Consider the following 16,899-nt stretch of genomic DNA (forward strand, 5'->3'; position numbering starts at 1 on the left):
GGTAAATGATGGCTGTTATCAGTATCAGGTAACAGAGCAAATGATGATGGTGATAATGTAATACCTTTCTCTTTTTGTGCTCAAAGCCCTGAAACCCTGCTCACAACTCCCTCCACCAACACCTCTTCCACACCCCCAAGTCAGTGGGATAATCATGGTCATGGTAGTATTCTGCTTTCCAACCCCCAGATACTGAATAAGGCTTCCTCTAAGTAGACTGGTTGTCTGGTTCCTTGAAGTATTGCTCTGGGTCTCACGGCTAAACCCTAGGAGTAGGCTTAGCTCCAGTTCTGTTCCTGCTGGAATCATGCACGAGCTTGCTCTGCACTCTACAGTATGCATTGTGCTATCCATTCTGCAGCTCATCACATATGTTTTGTTGTTGTTGTTGTTTTTATAATGGATTTGGGATTACTTCTGATATTTAGGAAAAGATTTATCTCTACTAACAATTAAATAGGCTAAGAAGAACAATTTAACATGTTTCCCTTCTCACATTGGGTGCCCAGAACTGGGTTAAATAGATTTTTCTCAATTACAATAACTATGCACTGCTTAGGCTTCCTAATTCAATGAATTTCCTGCCCTCATTATTTAGTTCTTATTAGGATTGTCATCTTTGACCATTTTGGTGAAATTTTACTGTAAGCTTTCTTGAGCACTGTCTCACTGATTTGTCTTCTGTTTTAATGAACATGGTTAGACAGCACGTTCTTTGGAAAGATTTTGATATTTCCTTAAAAGTCTGAAACCATGTAGGATTATCAGGGAGCATGTAGAATTCATTGGGTTCACATGCAGGTAGCTAAAGTATAATTTTAAAAACATGGTGTTTATATTTTCTTTCTCATTCTTTTTCTGATGTTGCTGATTGGATTATCATTGAGTGAATGAAAAGAACCTGATTCCAGAGTCACTCCAGCTTCCATCTGGCAATAGATTTTGACCAACGGGAAAGATGTAGTAATATTTGGAGAAATGGAAGTTTGTTTAGGATCATTTTGTTTCTTTTCCTTCTCTTAGTTTTTAGCCAGACATTATGACATTAAATATCACTTCCTTTGGCAGACATCACATGTGGACTGGCTACCAAACTATAGGTTCTTAAAATAGATGCTTCTCCCAAAACAGCACCTACATATTGTGCATTGTTACTTGCCTGCTTGTTTGTTTATTGCCAGCTGGCTATAAACTCCTTAAGAGCAGAAACGATTACCTGATTTGTCCACTCATTGTATCTTTGGCATCTAACACAGTACTTGGGACACTGTGTAGATACTTAAAAAATTTTTTTGTTGAATGGATAAATGAATGCCTCTAGCACACAGACAATATGCTTAATGCAAAGCTAGGGACTTTCAGGGCAGGTATGGTAACAAGATAAGTAGAAGTAGATGAGGGAATGGAAGGGGTTGTCAAGGGGATACTTGAAGTGACACACCATATCAGGGTGTACAGAAAAAAAGAGAATGGGCTGGGTAATAGAGGCTATCGAGTAATGAGAGGTCATCATAAAATTGCAAAGCCAGTTTAGTGGGTTAGGAAGTGAACAACTCAGAAGTTAAGACATTGTGGTCAGAATAGGTTTTTGGATTTTAAGATTTCATATATGAGGTTGTTCTATGCCATTATTAGTTCTGGATTGGGCCTTAGAAGTAATAGGAGATCAAGTCCTTCATCCTGTTCCCTGATAGGTGGGGGTCCTGCTTCTCCCTCTTCCTCTCTTCCCCTGAGCCCCAGCTCATGTGCATGCACTCTCTCTCTCAAATAAATAAATAAAAATCTTTTTTTAAAAAGAAATATTAGATCAAACCATGTGGAATTGTCAATATTCTCTCGGTTTTTTTTTCTCTCATTTTTTTACTTAGAAAAAGGCACTTTTGGGGCACCTGGCTGACTCAGTCATTAAGCATCTGCCTTCGGCTCAGGTCATGATCCCGGGGTCCTGGGATGGAGCCCCTCATTAGGCTCCCTGCTCAGCAGGAAGCCTGCTGCTCCCTCTCATACACACCCCCATCTTGTGTTCCCTCTCTTGCTGTCTCTCTCTGTCAAATAAATAGATAAAATCTTTAAAATTATATATATATATGGGACACCTGGGTGGCTCAGTAGGTTAAGCATCTGCCTTCAGTTCAGGTCATGATCCCGGAGTCCTGGGATGGAGTCCTGCATCCATCTCCTTGCTTGGCAGGAAGCCTGCAGTTCCCTCTGCTTGTGCTCTGTCTCTTTCTCTCTCTCAAATCTTAAAGAAAAAAGTGTGTGTGTGTGTGTGTGTGTGTGTGTGTGTGTGTGTGTGTGTAGGCATGAATCAGTCCAATAGTTTGCTAAAGTTTAGTGGAGATGGGGTGAAGATCAAAGAATTTTGAGGCTAAGATATTGATGGATTCATTCAAATCGTTTCTGATACTAGGCAGTATGATTTTAGCAGGCAAGGGGGAAACATTGTTACCCAGGTGCCTGTCTTAGGTGAAATTGGTAGATGACAGTGAAGAAAATAGATGGATGATGACATAGATCAGCGATAGATTAGGATGAAGACTTTCTCCAAAAACCCATGAAAAAACAAACATGAGACCATAGGAGTAATGGACTAGTTTGGAAGTTGCAAAGGGGAGCTTAGAGAATACTGCTCCCCACCCAGCCCTAGTACTTGTGCATTGGGAGGAGTAGTATCTTCTAGAGAAAAGGGAGTCTTCCAATAAGGGTTCAGGTTCAGTTGAGTAACGAAGGCAGAGAGAAGATTCACAGGGGAAGCAGAGTAAAACTTGGTTCAGATGAAAAAGCCTACATAGGACACAGGCCTTTATTTGAAAGTCCTAAGTTAATAATGTCTTAGATATATTCACCAGATTCACCCACTCACTTAAGTGGCTTAGGAGAAACTAAAAACAAACAAACAAAAAACAAACAAACAAACAAAAAACTAAGGTGGTTGTGGGGTAGTAATGGCATAAGGCAAAATTTTGGGGGTTTTGTTGTTGTTTTTTGTTTTATTGCCACATATGACTCCAGATTCATTTTGCAACAAGCTTCCCTACATCCCAGAGGAAATAAAAATGTTTTTCTTTGCCATTCTCTGCTTTCTTATTTACATGCTGACATTTATCTTTTCTCTGAACTAACACTATACATCCCTGTGCAGTTCCTGGCCTTATCCCATGGTACATTCCACTGAGTTTGCCCAAATGGGACATTAAAATCTCAATGAGTGATTTAGACATTTTCCAAGTGAAACCCATAGCAGCCAAGTTCTATGGGGCTGAGTTGGAGACATCAGGTCCATTTTTCCACATGGCTTAAGTGAGTGGCCCTCTGGTCATATGTGTGCCTCAGTTTGGTTTTGTAACTTTCAGAAGAAGACTTTGATTTGACCTTCTGTCCATTTGGTTGGCCGAGTACCTGGATGTGTCCTTAATAAGCAATGCTGAAGTTTAGAACATCGGTGTTTTCCTAGCCTCAGAACTCTCTGCTGTTCAATTATTATAACAAACTTGCTATAATGAAAGTTTGACTTAGAAAATGTTCTGAAGGACAGGCAATCCATTACTCCAAAATTTATCTTTGGAGCAAACTCAAGAGCTTGATTCCCCCGTGTATAATTGTCTTTCCTAAACAATGCTGGGACATCACTCCACTGTAACATCACAGTGATGTGGGATTACAGAGAAGAATGCTGTGATCTGCACTCTGTTAAACTTGCTATTGTGATTATGATATAGATGCCACTGAGGCTGCAGCCCTTAATATCACAGTTCCCTAATTTATTAAGAATCTATGGGTAAAACTTCACCTGGCTCCTCCTGAGCCTCTGATGTGTTTTCCACTGTAGACTCTGTTAATTTTGTTACTCTGTATATTTCCTTTGTTCTGCCTACTTGGAAGCTCAAAATAAAATGTGCGACTAGGCTATAGCAATTGTACAGAACATTATATTAGGCATTGGATGTACTGAACCTTCCTTTTATTTTTAGTATATACTTATTTCATTTCATTTTTAATTTTTCTTAATTTTTTATTGTGTTTATTGAATGTATCTCTAAGGTACCTGAAATCCTATTTTGAAATAAGGAAGATCTACATAGAAATAAATTTGGGGCCTATGTAGAAAAATCTCCTATTGAAAATAGTTTATTTTCAATCAGAGAGACACCCACATCTTGAACTCATTATGCTAATGAACTGAGAACCTGAACCATCTTTTGCAGTAATACTTCTGGGAGGCCCTGCAGTTTGTGATCAGTCTCTGTGGGGACTCTCATACTGCTAAGTTTATTTGGCTCCTTTTTTCCTTTTCTTCTCCTTCCCTTTTAATCTGTCACACATCTCCAACCTTTATTCAGTTCTTCACATGGTCCTCAAAGTACCTCTTCTGAAGCATAGCTCTGATTATACCTGTCTCTTAATTAAAAAAAAAAAAAATCAGATATCCTCAGATGTTCTTTATTACCTAGAGGAAAAAAACCAACTCTTACTCTTTTTTTTTTTTTTTTTTTTCTATTCAGGACCTAGCATGGGCCTGGAATATAATAGGCAGCTGAGGAACATTTGTTGAATGAACTGAATTGTACTACATAAGAAAATGCATATGGGGCATTGGTAGAGCATTTAGCACAAAGTACACACACAAAAAAACATTTATTTCTTAGTCACTTCTACTTCACATCTGGCTTGAACCTACATTTCCTACCTCATCTCCCACCACTGTGGCTTTAAGCATCACTGACTTGTAATTTCATGCACATAACATACATTTCTATGCCTAAGGAGACGTCATCATCCTACTGTTTCTTTCTGCAATGCAATCTCTTCCTGAAATGGGTAATCCTTGCAAGTTTAGAGAAGAGAATCCATTTTCCTGGTAATGTTGATACAAATAGCAAGTTGTGCCTTTTATATTTAGATAGTTGGACCTAGCACCTTTCACATGCAATTACATGTTCTTTTTTCATTGGCAAAGCTCCTTAAAATGAATTAAACATACTTTCATTTATTGATGCAAGCACCTCTTCTTTAAAAATCATTAATAGGGACGCCTGGATGGCTCAGGTCATGATCCCAGGGTCCTGAGATTGAGCCCCACATGGGGCGGGGGGTGGTCTCTGTTCAGCAGGGAGCCTGCTTCCTCCTGTCTATCTGCCTGTCTCTCTGCCTACTTGTGATCTCTGTCTGTCAAATAAATAAACAAAATCTTTTTAAAAAATCATTAATAAATGCCTGTGTGATGATTAAACTTCTGGACTTAAATGATAGTCTTTATACATATGTAGCCAGTTGTTTAGCATTTGATTTTATTATATCACCCTCTACGGGAAAGTTTAAAATACATTTTGGAGAATTTTATAATCAAAAGAAGGGTGGATGATTTATTCATCTCATGAAACTCAGCCCAAGGCTACTGACAGCTGCAATTCCCCTAGCCACTTCCACATTATTTTTAAAATGTGAAGGCCAGGAATGGTGCTATTGACATTGATATCAGGACAAGGAGGAGTAGGTATCTCTGGAGGAGTCGGTGGAGGAATAAACAAAGACACTCCCACAATATTAGAGATTTCTGACTTGAGATTAGACTTATCAACAGCCTGAACTGCAATGAAGAGATCCGTGCCATTTTCAAAAGGGATGTTTTCCGGTGTAAACACGAAGACTTCCTTAGAGTTGGCCTCCTTCGGGATAAGATCAGATGTGTTCACTTGAAGTGATTCAGTGAAATTGTCTCTGAGATCAAGAATACTTGCACTTATTTTAATGATATATTTGAGAGCTAAAAAGAAAAAAAAATCGTGACTTGTTATTCTCAAGTGTTATAGAAGTTTTAAGTCTATAAGAAACTATATTACCATTCTATAAAGTTCTAGTGAATAAATGTAGTTGATGGTCCATATTTATAAGCTTTAGTATTCTTTTTACATTCTTGTTTGTGTATCTCAACAGAGTGATAAATGTAAAACTGGATCAAGGGGTGCCTGGGTGGCTCAGTTGGTTAAGCATCTTTACCTGATTTTGGCTCAGGTTATGATCCAGGGTGGTGAGATTAAGCCCTGAAGAGCTTCCTGCTGGGCATGGAGCCTACTTAAGATTCTCCCTCTCCCTCTGCCCCTACTCCTTCACCTGTCTCCACTCTTCCCCATCACATGCATGCTCGTGCTCTCTCGATAAATAAATAAATAAATAAATAAATAAATAAATAAATAATTAAAACTGGGCAGGCATGAGCTAAAGTCTTGATCAGCATTTCTATATTTGCATCTGGCTGAGAGAGGAAGTCTTTAAACTATTGCTTATTGCTTATTATTTATAGAGGAGTTTTGGGTACAGTGCCTCTCAAATTTTCATGTACATAAAAAATACCCAGGGACCTTAAAAGACAGATTCTGGTTTTGTAGGTCTCATTGGGGACTGGAGTTCTACATTTCTAACAAGCATTTCTATGATGTCCATGCTGCCATCTGAAGACTATACCTCAAGACAAAAATCTAGTAGGACCCGAGTTTTCTCCCAAAGGTCAGTTCTGCTCCATAGAGATCTATGCTGTATTCCCAAGCCGTTCCAAAGTGATTGCTAAGAATGGGGTTTATTAAAAGACAGTTTGGTAAGATTGCAAAAAAATCTAAAGATTGCCTGTTACTGGTTGAAACCTCTTAAAAGATAAATGTGGGCCAGCTTTTCAGGTTCTAAACCTCTCCTATTTAAAAATCCTAACCTTTCATTTCATAGGACATTCACAATCCCTCTTGCTTCCTGTCTTCCCCATGCACCATAACATGTCTGTCTGCCTCACCTCCTTCTGCACCCCTATTGGCTGGAAAACTCCTTTACACGGTTCACACCACATTCCGCTTACCTCTTCCATGATCATAATCATCCCCAGGAGCTGTCCAAGTCAAATTAATAAATTTGTTCCCTTGGATTTTTGCCTTAAGATCAGTGATTTGACAAGGTGGAAAGCGGTCAGGTATGGGAGCCTGTGGGACACCAGAGGCCACAAATGAACCTCCTGAGGTTGTTCTGCTGAAACACACTTGGTTGCCGTCAAGATCATTCTTACTAATTTCAGGTCTCAGTGGATTCCATTTTATTTCACCTGCAACACATTACATTACACTACATTACATTACATTACATTACAAGCAACTATATGACTATACTTCCCTTTGTTTTGTTGTCAGATTGCCCTCTTCCTACTCTCGCCTTTGCCTTCTTCCACACACAAAATTAGTTTTGTGTAAGATCCCAAATCAGGTTGCATCAGAGGAAAAAAAGCAAAGAGAGAATCACAGTTTATTTTATCTTACAGATATTTTCTGGAATAACAATTCTCATAATTTATTTTCATGACATTTGTCGTGGAGTTGTTTCTCTTCCCATCTTTTTGCCCATCCTGATTTTACTCTTCCTAGATCAGTTTAAATCCCACCTCTATTTTAAGCCTTCTTAGACTGCCTCAAGAAATCTCTTTCACCTAGTTAATGTGGTTGGTTTTATTATTTTTCCTATTTACTTGGTAATTAATAATTTGGACCATCAAGAATTGCCCTGATTATTTCTTCCATGCATTTTCCCCCTCTATCTCTATGTTTGTGTTTTATCATTCTTATTAGACGGCAGCTTCTCATAAACTGTTTTATGTTAGAGGTTCTAAAATTTTATGCTTTTCGAAGACTTCCGATTTTCCATTGAATGCCTAGGAAATTAGTGCTTGTAGCAATTTCAATATTCTTCACATTCTTGCTGAAATGTTGTATAAAAATAATCCTGGAACTCAAAGAATATCCTGACCTGCTCAATCAGTAGGGTTCTCCAATTCTCATTTCAATAAAAATATTCCGTAATACCCTAACAAGGCATTACACAGAATTTACTCTTTCCTAAAACCTACTTCTTTAACTCTTAAAATTTTTGTCTGTAAAGACAGATCGATCTTCATACCCATCCATCTGGTCTTGGGCAAAGATAAAGCAGATACTGTAGCAGGTTCAGAGTTAGTATTCAATTCACCAATAGAGAGCATCTCTCTTGGTATTCATCAAGGGATAGAGGAAAAAATATGGCTCTCCAATGCCAAGCCAGGTCCTATCACAGGCCGATAACCTCTCTAGCCTCTGTTTCTCGGTCTTTAAAATGGCACAATTAGAAGAATGTAATGTTCTAATGTGAGCAAAACACTGAGCATGAGGCTAGATATAGCCATTAAACCAAGAAGCTCCTGCCTTTTCCCCCTAACTTGGAAAGAAGAACAAATGAAAATAAACTAAGCCGAAATATGTGAAATAGCTTTGGAAGCAATGTCTTTAATGCATTGTTTTTTCTTGTGCTCACCTTTGCATGAAACACCACATGTCCTAAAATCCTCCTTTTACTGAGCACACATCCAAGTAAATAGGACAATGGGAAGCTTCTTGGAGGAGCTATTCTTACAATACACCAGGTGCTAAGAAAAAGAGATTGATGGAAAACAAGTCCTGGAACCCATCAGTACTAGTCTTGGTCCCAATTCCAGCTCTAATCCCGGGCAGGTGTTTATGACCAAGACTATATAGGACTGCCTGTTTCTTGGAGCACAATTTCCCCACCTGCTTACTTGTGGGCTCAGTGTACTGGCTGATACTAGGTTCATCTACTATTCTCCCAGGTCTGAGCAAGAGAAAGGAGACAGTGGGGCTTGTGATACTGATGCATATAATAAGCTGTAAATTCCCTTATTCTATAGAAATGCCACTATCAGTGGAAAGAGCTTCATTATAAAATGTTTTAAAATTTATTAAAAATAATAGCAAACATTTATTTAACACTTTTATTTACCAGCAACAGCTCATTAGATGTATTTCCTTGTTCATTCCTCATAACTACCTTACGAGGTAGTTACCATTGTTATTCCCATTTTATAACTGAGGAAAGTGAAGCACAAAGAGATTATCTAAAATACTTTGGTAGAGGGCTAGAATGTGAACCCAGGCAGTAGAAAGCTGCTTTCAATCTCTTGGCTTTCATCTGAGGGTTACTTTGCCTCTAGAGGACAGTCGATGATGTTTGGAGACAGTTTTGATTGCCATGACTGTGGGGGATGCCTCTGATACCTAGTGAGTAGAGGACAGGAATGCTAGTATACCTCCTACAATGCACAGGACAGCCCCCACAACAAAGAATTATGTGGCCCCAAATGTCACAAATGTAGTGTTGGCCCAAAATATAGTGTTCAGACTGAAAAACCCTGATATCCAATCACACCATTCTCCCCACAGGCTTATTGGTTTTCTCCTGATCCCAAGCCTTTTTATTCAAGCCAGGTGTGTGATTACAGATTACTTACCATTCTCAATCCAGCCAGGCATGTGCATGGCTCCATTCTGCTGGGGTCTCACCCTCTGTCCAGCTGCATTTATTCCTCCCAGAGCCCTCACTTTCACACTGTATCTACCATTTGTATCATAAGCCGTAAAATACCTCGAATAGATACCATCGTCCTTAGTAGCATCAGCACCTTGACAGGAAAATGAAGAAATTGATGAATATCTGAAAGGCGGATGCACATTTGTATATTTCCAACTCATATGTGGGTTAAAAATTTTCAAAGCAAAGATAACCTTGCACTATCTCCAAGAGAGTTTAGGATTTGATTCCATTAAAGATGAAATCTACTTTTTCTCTTAGGTGCACATGCATATGCGTGTATATGTCTCTGTGTGTGTTTAGCTTCATATGTATGTGTATATTTTATCTTCCTGAATTGTTGTCTTTCTTTCTGAAATCAGAGGTCATGCCATGTGTCTGCTACATCCAACATAGGTCAAGGTAACTATTCATTAAGTATCTGTCGAACTGAGTTGAGTTGTTGCACATTACTATGAAGAAAAAACGTTATATGATTATCTTTTTTTAAAAAACTTATGGCTTCTCACCAGGGTAGATTTGGGTAGGAAATCCATTTATAGAATTTGTTCTAATAAGGTTACTTGCATCATAGTAAGCAGTCATGTGCCTTCTATAAAGAAATGTAGAATTCTCTTTCTCTCACTCCCTGATTTCTTTAAAAAATAATGGGCAGGATTTTCATTTTGGGGGCAAACTAATGCAGAGTCTGCATAGATATAGCAGGCACATATAACTGCACATGAATTTATCTCTGCCTCTTTCTAAATGTGAAAGCCTCAATTTCTTCATCTGTAATGTAGGGTTAATAATATCTCAAAAGTGCGGTAAAGATAAAAATGAAGATACTATAACATAAAATAGCTATTAATTTTCCTCCTTCCCTTTTGGGGAGTATGGAATACCCTCTGACAACTCCCTAGAGTATCTAAGTGTATTAAACTTGAGCCACTAATGTGTTTGGTCTTTGCAGAAGCTAAAGGTAAGCCCTTCTTCATGCTGTCCAACATTTTAAAATACAGGAATTGTGGGGAAGCAGAGAACTCTCCCAACCAGACCCCCCATGGCGGACTGACTCTCTGATTCTAACTGTCCGCACCAGATCATGCCCTCCTTCTGTTCCTTGATTGCTTTTTGGAAAAGAAAGATGTGTTTTCCAATCTTTGGAATGGTTACCTGCTCCATTGTCCAGTAATTCAAGGTTAACTGTTTTACCATTCACTGATTCTATTATAGCTGTGACAGTAGCCCTGAGGATTGGCGAGGATCCTTGATGAATCTTTGCATAAACGGCCATAGGGCTAGGAAATTTGCCTTGGTCTTTGCTCATTTTAGAGGTCACTGTAATTGGAGGCAGAGTAGCACTTGAAGCACGGGAGGTTACAGTCAGAGTCAGGGTTTGTGAGCTTGCTTTCAGACTGTAACTCCAAGTACCAACCTGACCAAAACAAATGGAGACATTTCCAATTAATAACTGTAGGTGACACAGACCTGACTTGAATGCTACCTATAGGAGAGCTTATCTTGTAAAAGCATGTTACAAAAGCATATTTAAGAAGATCTCTGATAATTTTGTCAACCAAGGGAAATTCTGGTACATTTGGGTTAACTACATGGTTCTTACTGTCAAGAAAATCCTAGTTGGGGAAAATGAGGTCAGAAAGCTGTGTCCTTATTTCCTTGGTTTCTAAAAAGCAGTATCAAATCAATGGGTCGCTGAGGTGATATTTTTCATGATCCCGAAGTTTCAAGGACCATTTTGCATCTTGACTTCTATGTAATTTGAAACTTCTCCCTTTAGTACCTGTAGAAAATATCATCAATTTCCTTTCCCTTGATTTGCTGTCATACTAATGAGATAGAGAATTAGATAGAGAATTTTCCTTGTTCTCTCTTTCATTCAATACTAACTCTCCTTTTAGCAACCACCCACATTGAAAAAGCTATTTTGTAAAAACTTCAATTTATCTTGTCAAATTGTGGGAAGGATAAAACCCTAGTCCATACCTTTGCAGTGCCTGGGATCTGGAGGTAGGCCATTCTAGTGCTTGTGTCCACTACCAAGCCATCTTGTTTCTTTCCACTAGGATCACTGAGAAGGATTTGGGGAGGCTGTGTTGTCCAAGTGATGAGAAATAACGTGTCCTTTCCCACAGTGCTGTCCACAAGCACTGTGCCATTCATCCACTGATTGTTCTGGAGAGTTAAGCCTCTACTCTCAAGCTGTTAAGAAAGAAAAACAGCTCTTTACATTCTGGAGAATATAGCCCCCATCACACAGTCTCTTCCATTCTGCCTCCAATTCCCAGTTGCCCCATTAAAAGCCTTCTGTGATGCCTGAGTCCTTGGCTTAGTATTTAGGTCTTAATCATTATCCAGTTCTAAATTACCTTTCTTCCAGCCTTAGCTTCCACAATGTTTATTCCTACACCCAAACTAGACCACTTCCCAAATGACACTCATGAATCCCTGACTCTGACTTTATCATACTCTCTGCTTTTCCTGGAAGTCTATACATTCAACTCCATTTATCTAAGCCTTACCAATCCTTCAAAACTGGGTTCAAATGGCACTTTCTCTCTGAAATTTTCTCTAAAGTCCATCTCACTTACTGACTGAGAATTATCTCTCCCTCCTGTGAGTTCTCACAGAATCTTGTTTCTGTCACTCCTTTGATACTCTCCCAGTGTTTTCCTTTATACCTACTTGTGTTTATATCTCATCCTGTTTACTAGACTATAAACTTAACTCTTTAGGGGCCTGACTGGGACTTTTTGCAAATAACCAATGCTGGATCAAGTAGCCCCTGTGAAGATAAATGAAAATAAGTCAAGGGCCAAGGCTGATTTGTTGTTTGGAGAAGAATGAAGAAGTGGTTAGAACAGAGACTGAGGTGGGGAAGGGTTAACAGGACTTTTACAGAGAATGTGACCTTGAGGACTGTCTCCTAGATAATTATCTCCTGTCCTTAAACTGATATCTAAGAGAAGATAGGGAGGCTGGGTCATAGAGTCAGATTTCTGATTTCATAGGTAGATTTGATCTTGGATGTGGAAGAAGTAAAGGGCTCTTACACTCATATACTGAAGGGCTCCTAAATCTGATTCTTAAGGCAGGTGGGGAAATGAGTTCTGCTCATTTCTCTCTCTCTCTCTCACTCTTAGGCTTCTTAAATACAAAAGTAATGGGCAGAAACTGCCTGACCATGAACTTGTCCTTCATCAGTTTAATCACTTTTTCAGACACATTCCTCCAATTTCCAGATTGGACTCTTGAGTTCAGTTTTCTAAATCTGAGCTAGGATAACACAAATGAGTATAACTGCTATCTTCTTTGATTGAATAAATGCTACCCTGGTAGATCAGAAAACCTATTGTTTCAAAATCTGTCAATTTTTGGCTTTAGCATGACATTGTTTTTTTACTTTCATCCAAACTCTCACAATAAAATTATCACAATAAAAATAATAATTCACATAGATGTGAGTTCTGATTATTTACTCTCTAGCTTAAAAATTCATATGAGTAGCTTTTGAAACGCAAGAAGAACATTTAAAATATATTTGTTTTTTTCTTAATGAATAGTCCCAAAATTTTTGAAAGAAAATTTGGTTTTCTTGGCATTTTAGAACCAAATGGGCCCATGGTTCTGGTTCGTATCTGGCTGAGAAACTGAGGCCCAGAAAGGAGAAGTTCTTAACCTACAGTTCGAGAGTTAATGGCAGGCCCAGGACCAGAATCCAGGTGTCTTGACAGACATCATGGGCTTTTCACAGAGCAAAACACTTTTCACCCATAAGGAAATCCTGGCAAATATCAGAGATTTGAGGTAATGGAAAAATAGAGCACATAATCCACGAACACTGACTTGTCCCAGAAAATTTGTGTTAAGTTGATCTACTGTGAAGAAAATTTTGAGCCAATTATATTGCTATGGGTGCTTGTTAACAGATGTTAAAAAAAAGAATTTTTGGACCTATTATATTGTATGTTGCTGGTTTCTGTGGAGAAGTCAATACTGTTTCCAAACAAGTAAACACTAATTGCTTTGCTTTAAAAAAGTAGTGTTACATTTTAGCAATAATGTCCAATATCAGGGTAAAACATCTATTTTTAGTTTTACCTTACTACTAGACAAATGTAGCACTTAAAAATTTTAACCATTAAACTCTCCATTTTGGTTATAATTATTTAGAAACATGAAAAACCAGAGAGTAAAAATTCTGACCTGGATAGCACGCTGGGAGGCAGCTCCATTTCCAGATGAAAGGGCCCCAAAAGCATCAATGAGACCATTGTTCTGAGCCTGATCTGAAGCATATGTCTGTAAACCTCCTAAAACACATTTATATTATCAGAAGTTGTTTTCTAGAAAGCAAGTATTTGCACCATTTTAGCTACTGTTAAGATAGCAGAATACATGACATAAATAATCTATTGCAGTTTTAAAATATTAATCAATCACCATCAACCAGGCATCCAGATTAATTCAGAAGTCGATACTAAATTTTTAATCCTACTAAATAATAGCTTCAGCAACATCTCAGTTGCCCAGCTAGGTCAATTATCTGCAAAGCAGCCATGAATCTCTGATAGGTCAAAACTAGTAACATAAAATTTCATGTTTTAAAGGTCATATGCTTCATATAAGAGAATTCATTAAGCCTTATTCCAAGCCTATTGGTTTATTCTTATTTTAGACATAATCTTAACAAGCTTGACTTTTGGGTTTTCTCCTAAATCATAAAACATATATATGTTAACAACAGCAAGAAATAACAGCTGCAAGGGACAGTTATAGGAAGTATAATATAGAGTAAAAAATAGATTATACACCAGGTATCCCAGTCTTGGGCTGTTTAGAGCACGTGTAACTAAGACAGTTGATGTGAAAACACTTTTAAACCATTAATGCCATCTAAGGGTTTAAGTACTTTGGTAATGCTCTTGGGGCCCCACCCAGATACCCTTTCTGAGGCAATCGAATCTTTCCCCTGCTGCTCTAAGTGTTAGCTGCTAATGGAATATAACTCTTCCTTTTTCCAGAAAATTGCCTTACCAAAAGAGGTTATGCTTGCTGGAGAAGTAACATGCTCCCTCACCTCCATCTTGCCTTGATTGTCCACGGCTGATGACTGATGGACACAGTGGTACAAAAGGTCAGCCCTTTGCCTCAAGAGTGTACCAAATGTGTGATGCAATTCCAGATTGAGAGCTCCCTATAGTGTTAGGCTTCAGCTAGACTCTAAGTCCACTTCTGTGCTTGTGTCCTTCCCCTGTCCTATCCTACTGCCCTTTCTCCTGTTCTCCTGAGAGCTCTCCCTCTATAAATCACATGCACCCAAATCCTTGTCTCAGGCTCTGCTGCTAGGAAACCCAGCCCAAGACATGTGGTATTAGGAATAAGCAGTCCATCATTTTAGCTCCCTCAGGAGACAACTCAGCATAATAATTGATATCTATAATGCTGGCCCTAAGTTAAAAAAATACTGTGCCTACTTACTCTGCTAAGGAAGCCAGGCACATATGGAATCTTTTTAAACCATCTGTGTGTGTGAGATTAGGAACTCAATATATTAATATTTTAAGGAGAAAATGCATTGTTTTCTACATTGTCAGAGTGACCTTCTGTGCACTCAGCGGGTTCTTTGCTTTTCCCCTGCTACTCCTTATTAAAGTCTCAATTTAGAGGTCACCTTTCTGGACCTTCTCCTTCCCTTAATAAGGTCAAAGGCTTTCCATTCTAGTGTGCCTTCTATAGTTAATAGAGTACTTGTATCATGGCATTATATAATTAGTGGCTTATCATCTCTTCCCCCTGGGTCTGTAGGCCAGCTGCCAGTTGGAAAAGAGTGGTTCCTGGCTAATATATTATGTTCTTTGCAGTCCTTACTTAAAAAGTGTCTGGGAAAAGAGACCTGAGTCCTAACTAGAGTGCTGTGCTGATCCCATCTTCCTCCAGACTACCATAATCCTAGAACTGAGGCCTTAAGAGAAATGGGGAGAGTCAATTCTAATGGTCATTTGGAGGAAAAGGCGGGTAGTTGGTTAATAAGATTCCCCCTCTCTATATATAGCCCACCCTTCCCCTTCTCCCTTGTTCACTGGAGCGCACAGTACAGTGGAAGAGACAACTCAGCAATTCAGTGGGACACAGCAGCAGCAGACCGTCCTTCACCTGTCATTTTAGACAGCTCCTCTAGTTCTTTTGCGGCAGAGGGCCCCAGCGCGACTGTGTGGATGACAGCTCCACTTTGTTTCACCTCGTTGAAGCACGAGCTTATAGTGTTATCCTCTCCATCGGTCAGCAGCACGATTTCAGATCCATCTGTTGAGAATTTCTTCCTAATAACCTAAGAACATAATGCAGTGTATGAGTTATCAGTGTGGCCAAGGTATTTGGGAGAACAGCATTTAACAGGAATGAGAAGAGAAATTCCAGAGGGATTGAACAAAAGTGCCTGAGAATTGTCAAATAGCTCTCTCTCTAAGTGATAAAATTTTAAATCAGCAACACTAAAGGAATTTGACAACAGTCTTTTCTTTTGGTTACCCTACTGCAAAGTGGGCTCTGTAAAAAAATGTCAGGGTAGTTATAGAGATTCATAGCACTGGGGAAGCCGCAAAGGAGGTTTTTAGTTTCCTTCATATGATCTCTCCTTGACAGGCTTCTGGAGGTTCCCAGATGCTTTCAGAAACCACCCTCATTGAATAGGGATAATATATGGGAGATATTAGACACAGGGTAGAGTTAGCTTGCATGATATTCACCATCTGACTATACCAGCTGTTTATGGTTGGCATTAGTTCTGACTGGTAAGTACCCAGGTCACAGGAATTATTAAAATTTTTAATATTACCTCTGATTAAAATAAATAATTTTATTCTATTAACCCCAGCTCCTAATGATCTTATGACATCAATGTTTCAACCATTCCTGATTAACATGGATTATAGTTTTTTACATTGTGTAGAAAGCACAGATTTTTTTTTTTTTACCAGTGTTGGATAAGATGTTGATAGAAGGAAAATTAGATTTAAAAAATAGTGTTACTCATTTCAGAAGAGGAATGCAAGAGTCCACTCTTCCCCTAAAAAGAGTAGAAGGAGAGACCCAGTAGGGAAAACTAGCAATCAAGCCTGAATAACCTCTCTTCCCTGGACCAGACGCAGAAAGGGAAAGCACCTTCAGTAGGTTGAAAGAAAAGCTAAGAGAAGAGAGTACTTCTGCTGCACTGTTTGAACTCTGAGGGGCTGCCACACAAGGGAAGAGAGCAGAACTGTGCCTGCTGCTACATGATAGAGCCTAAAGCCCAGGATCCTCTCAACCATGGCCATGGCCTTGATCTGAACAAACTGAGAGGCCAGAGAAAGGCCTTAATTTGGATTCCTTTGTCCTACTCTCTATCACTGCTATATGCTGTGGAAAATGTGTGTAAGTTCCCACATATCCCACAGAGAAGACAGAAGTCAGCAGGAAAGAGAAGAGGTCATCTCACCAGACAGGCTGAGGGGTGTTCAGTCTCCTTAG

At 39.0% G+C, this 16,899-nt stretch overlaps 1 protein-coding gene across 1 annotated transcript in view; it reads right to left on the bottom strand.

Moving 5' to 3' along the window:
* Nucleotides 1-5,266: 5,266 nt before the first annotated feature.
* Nucleotides 5,267-16,899, bottom strand: part of CLCA1 (chloride channel accessory 1) — a 30,177-nt gene continuing 18,544 nt past the window's right edge. The window contains exons 8-14 of the mRNA XM_032303497.1: nucleotides 15,547-15,721; nucleotides 13,597-13,703; nucleotides 11,377-11,592; nucleotides 10,546-10,807; nucleotides 9,311-9,481; nucleotides 6,845-7,084; nucleotides 5,267-5,764 (exon numbers count right to left, since the gene is read on the bottom strand). Coding sequence (XP_032159388.1) covers nucleotides 5,382-5,764; nucleotides 6,845-7,084; nucleotides 9,311-9,481; nucleotides 10,546-10,807; nucleotides 11,377-11,592; nucleotides 13,597-13,703; nucleotides 15,547-15,721 — 1,554 coding nt within the window. The 3' untranslated portion in view covers nucleotides 5,267-5,381. The remainder of the gene's footprint in view (nucleotides 5,765-6,844; nucleotides 7,085-9,310; nucleotides 9,482-10,545; nucleotides 10,808-11,376; nucleotides 11,593-13,596; nucleotides 13,704-15,546; nucleotides 15,722-16,899) is intronic.

The sequence above is a fragment of the Mustela erminea genome, chromosome 10 (assembly GCF_009829155.1).
Source record: "Mustela erminea isolate mMusErm1 chromosome 10, mMusErm1.Pri, whole genome shotgun sequence".
Classification (NCBI taxonomy): domain Eukaryota; kingdom Metazoa; phylum Chordata; class Mammalia; order Carnivora; family Mustelidae; genus Mustela; species Mustela erminea.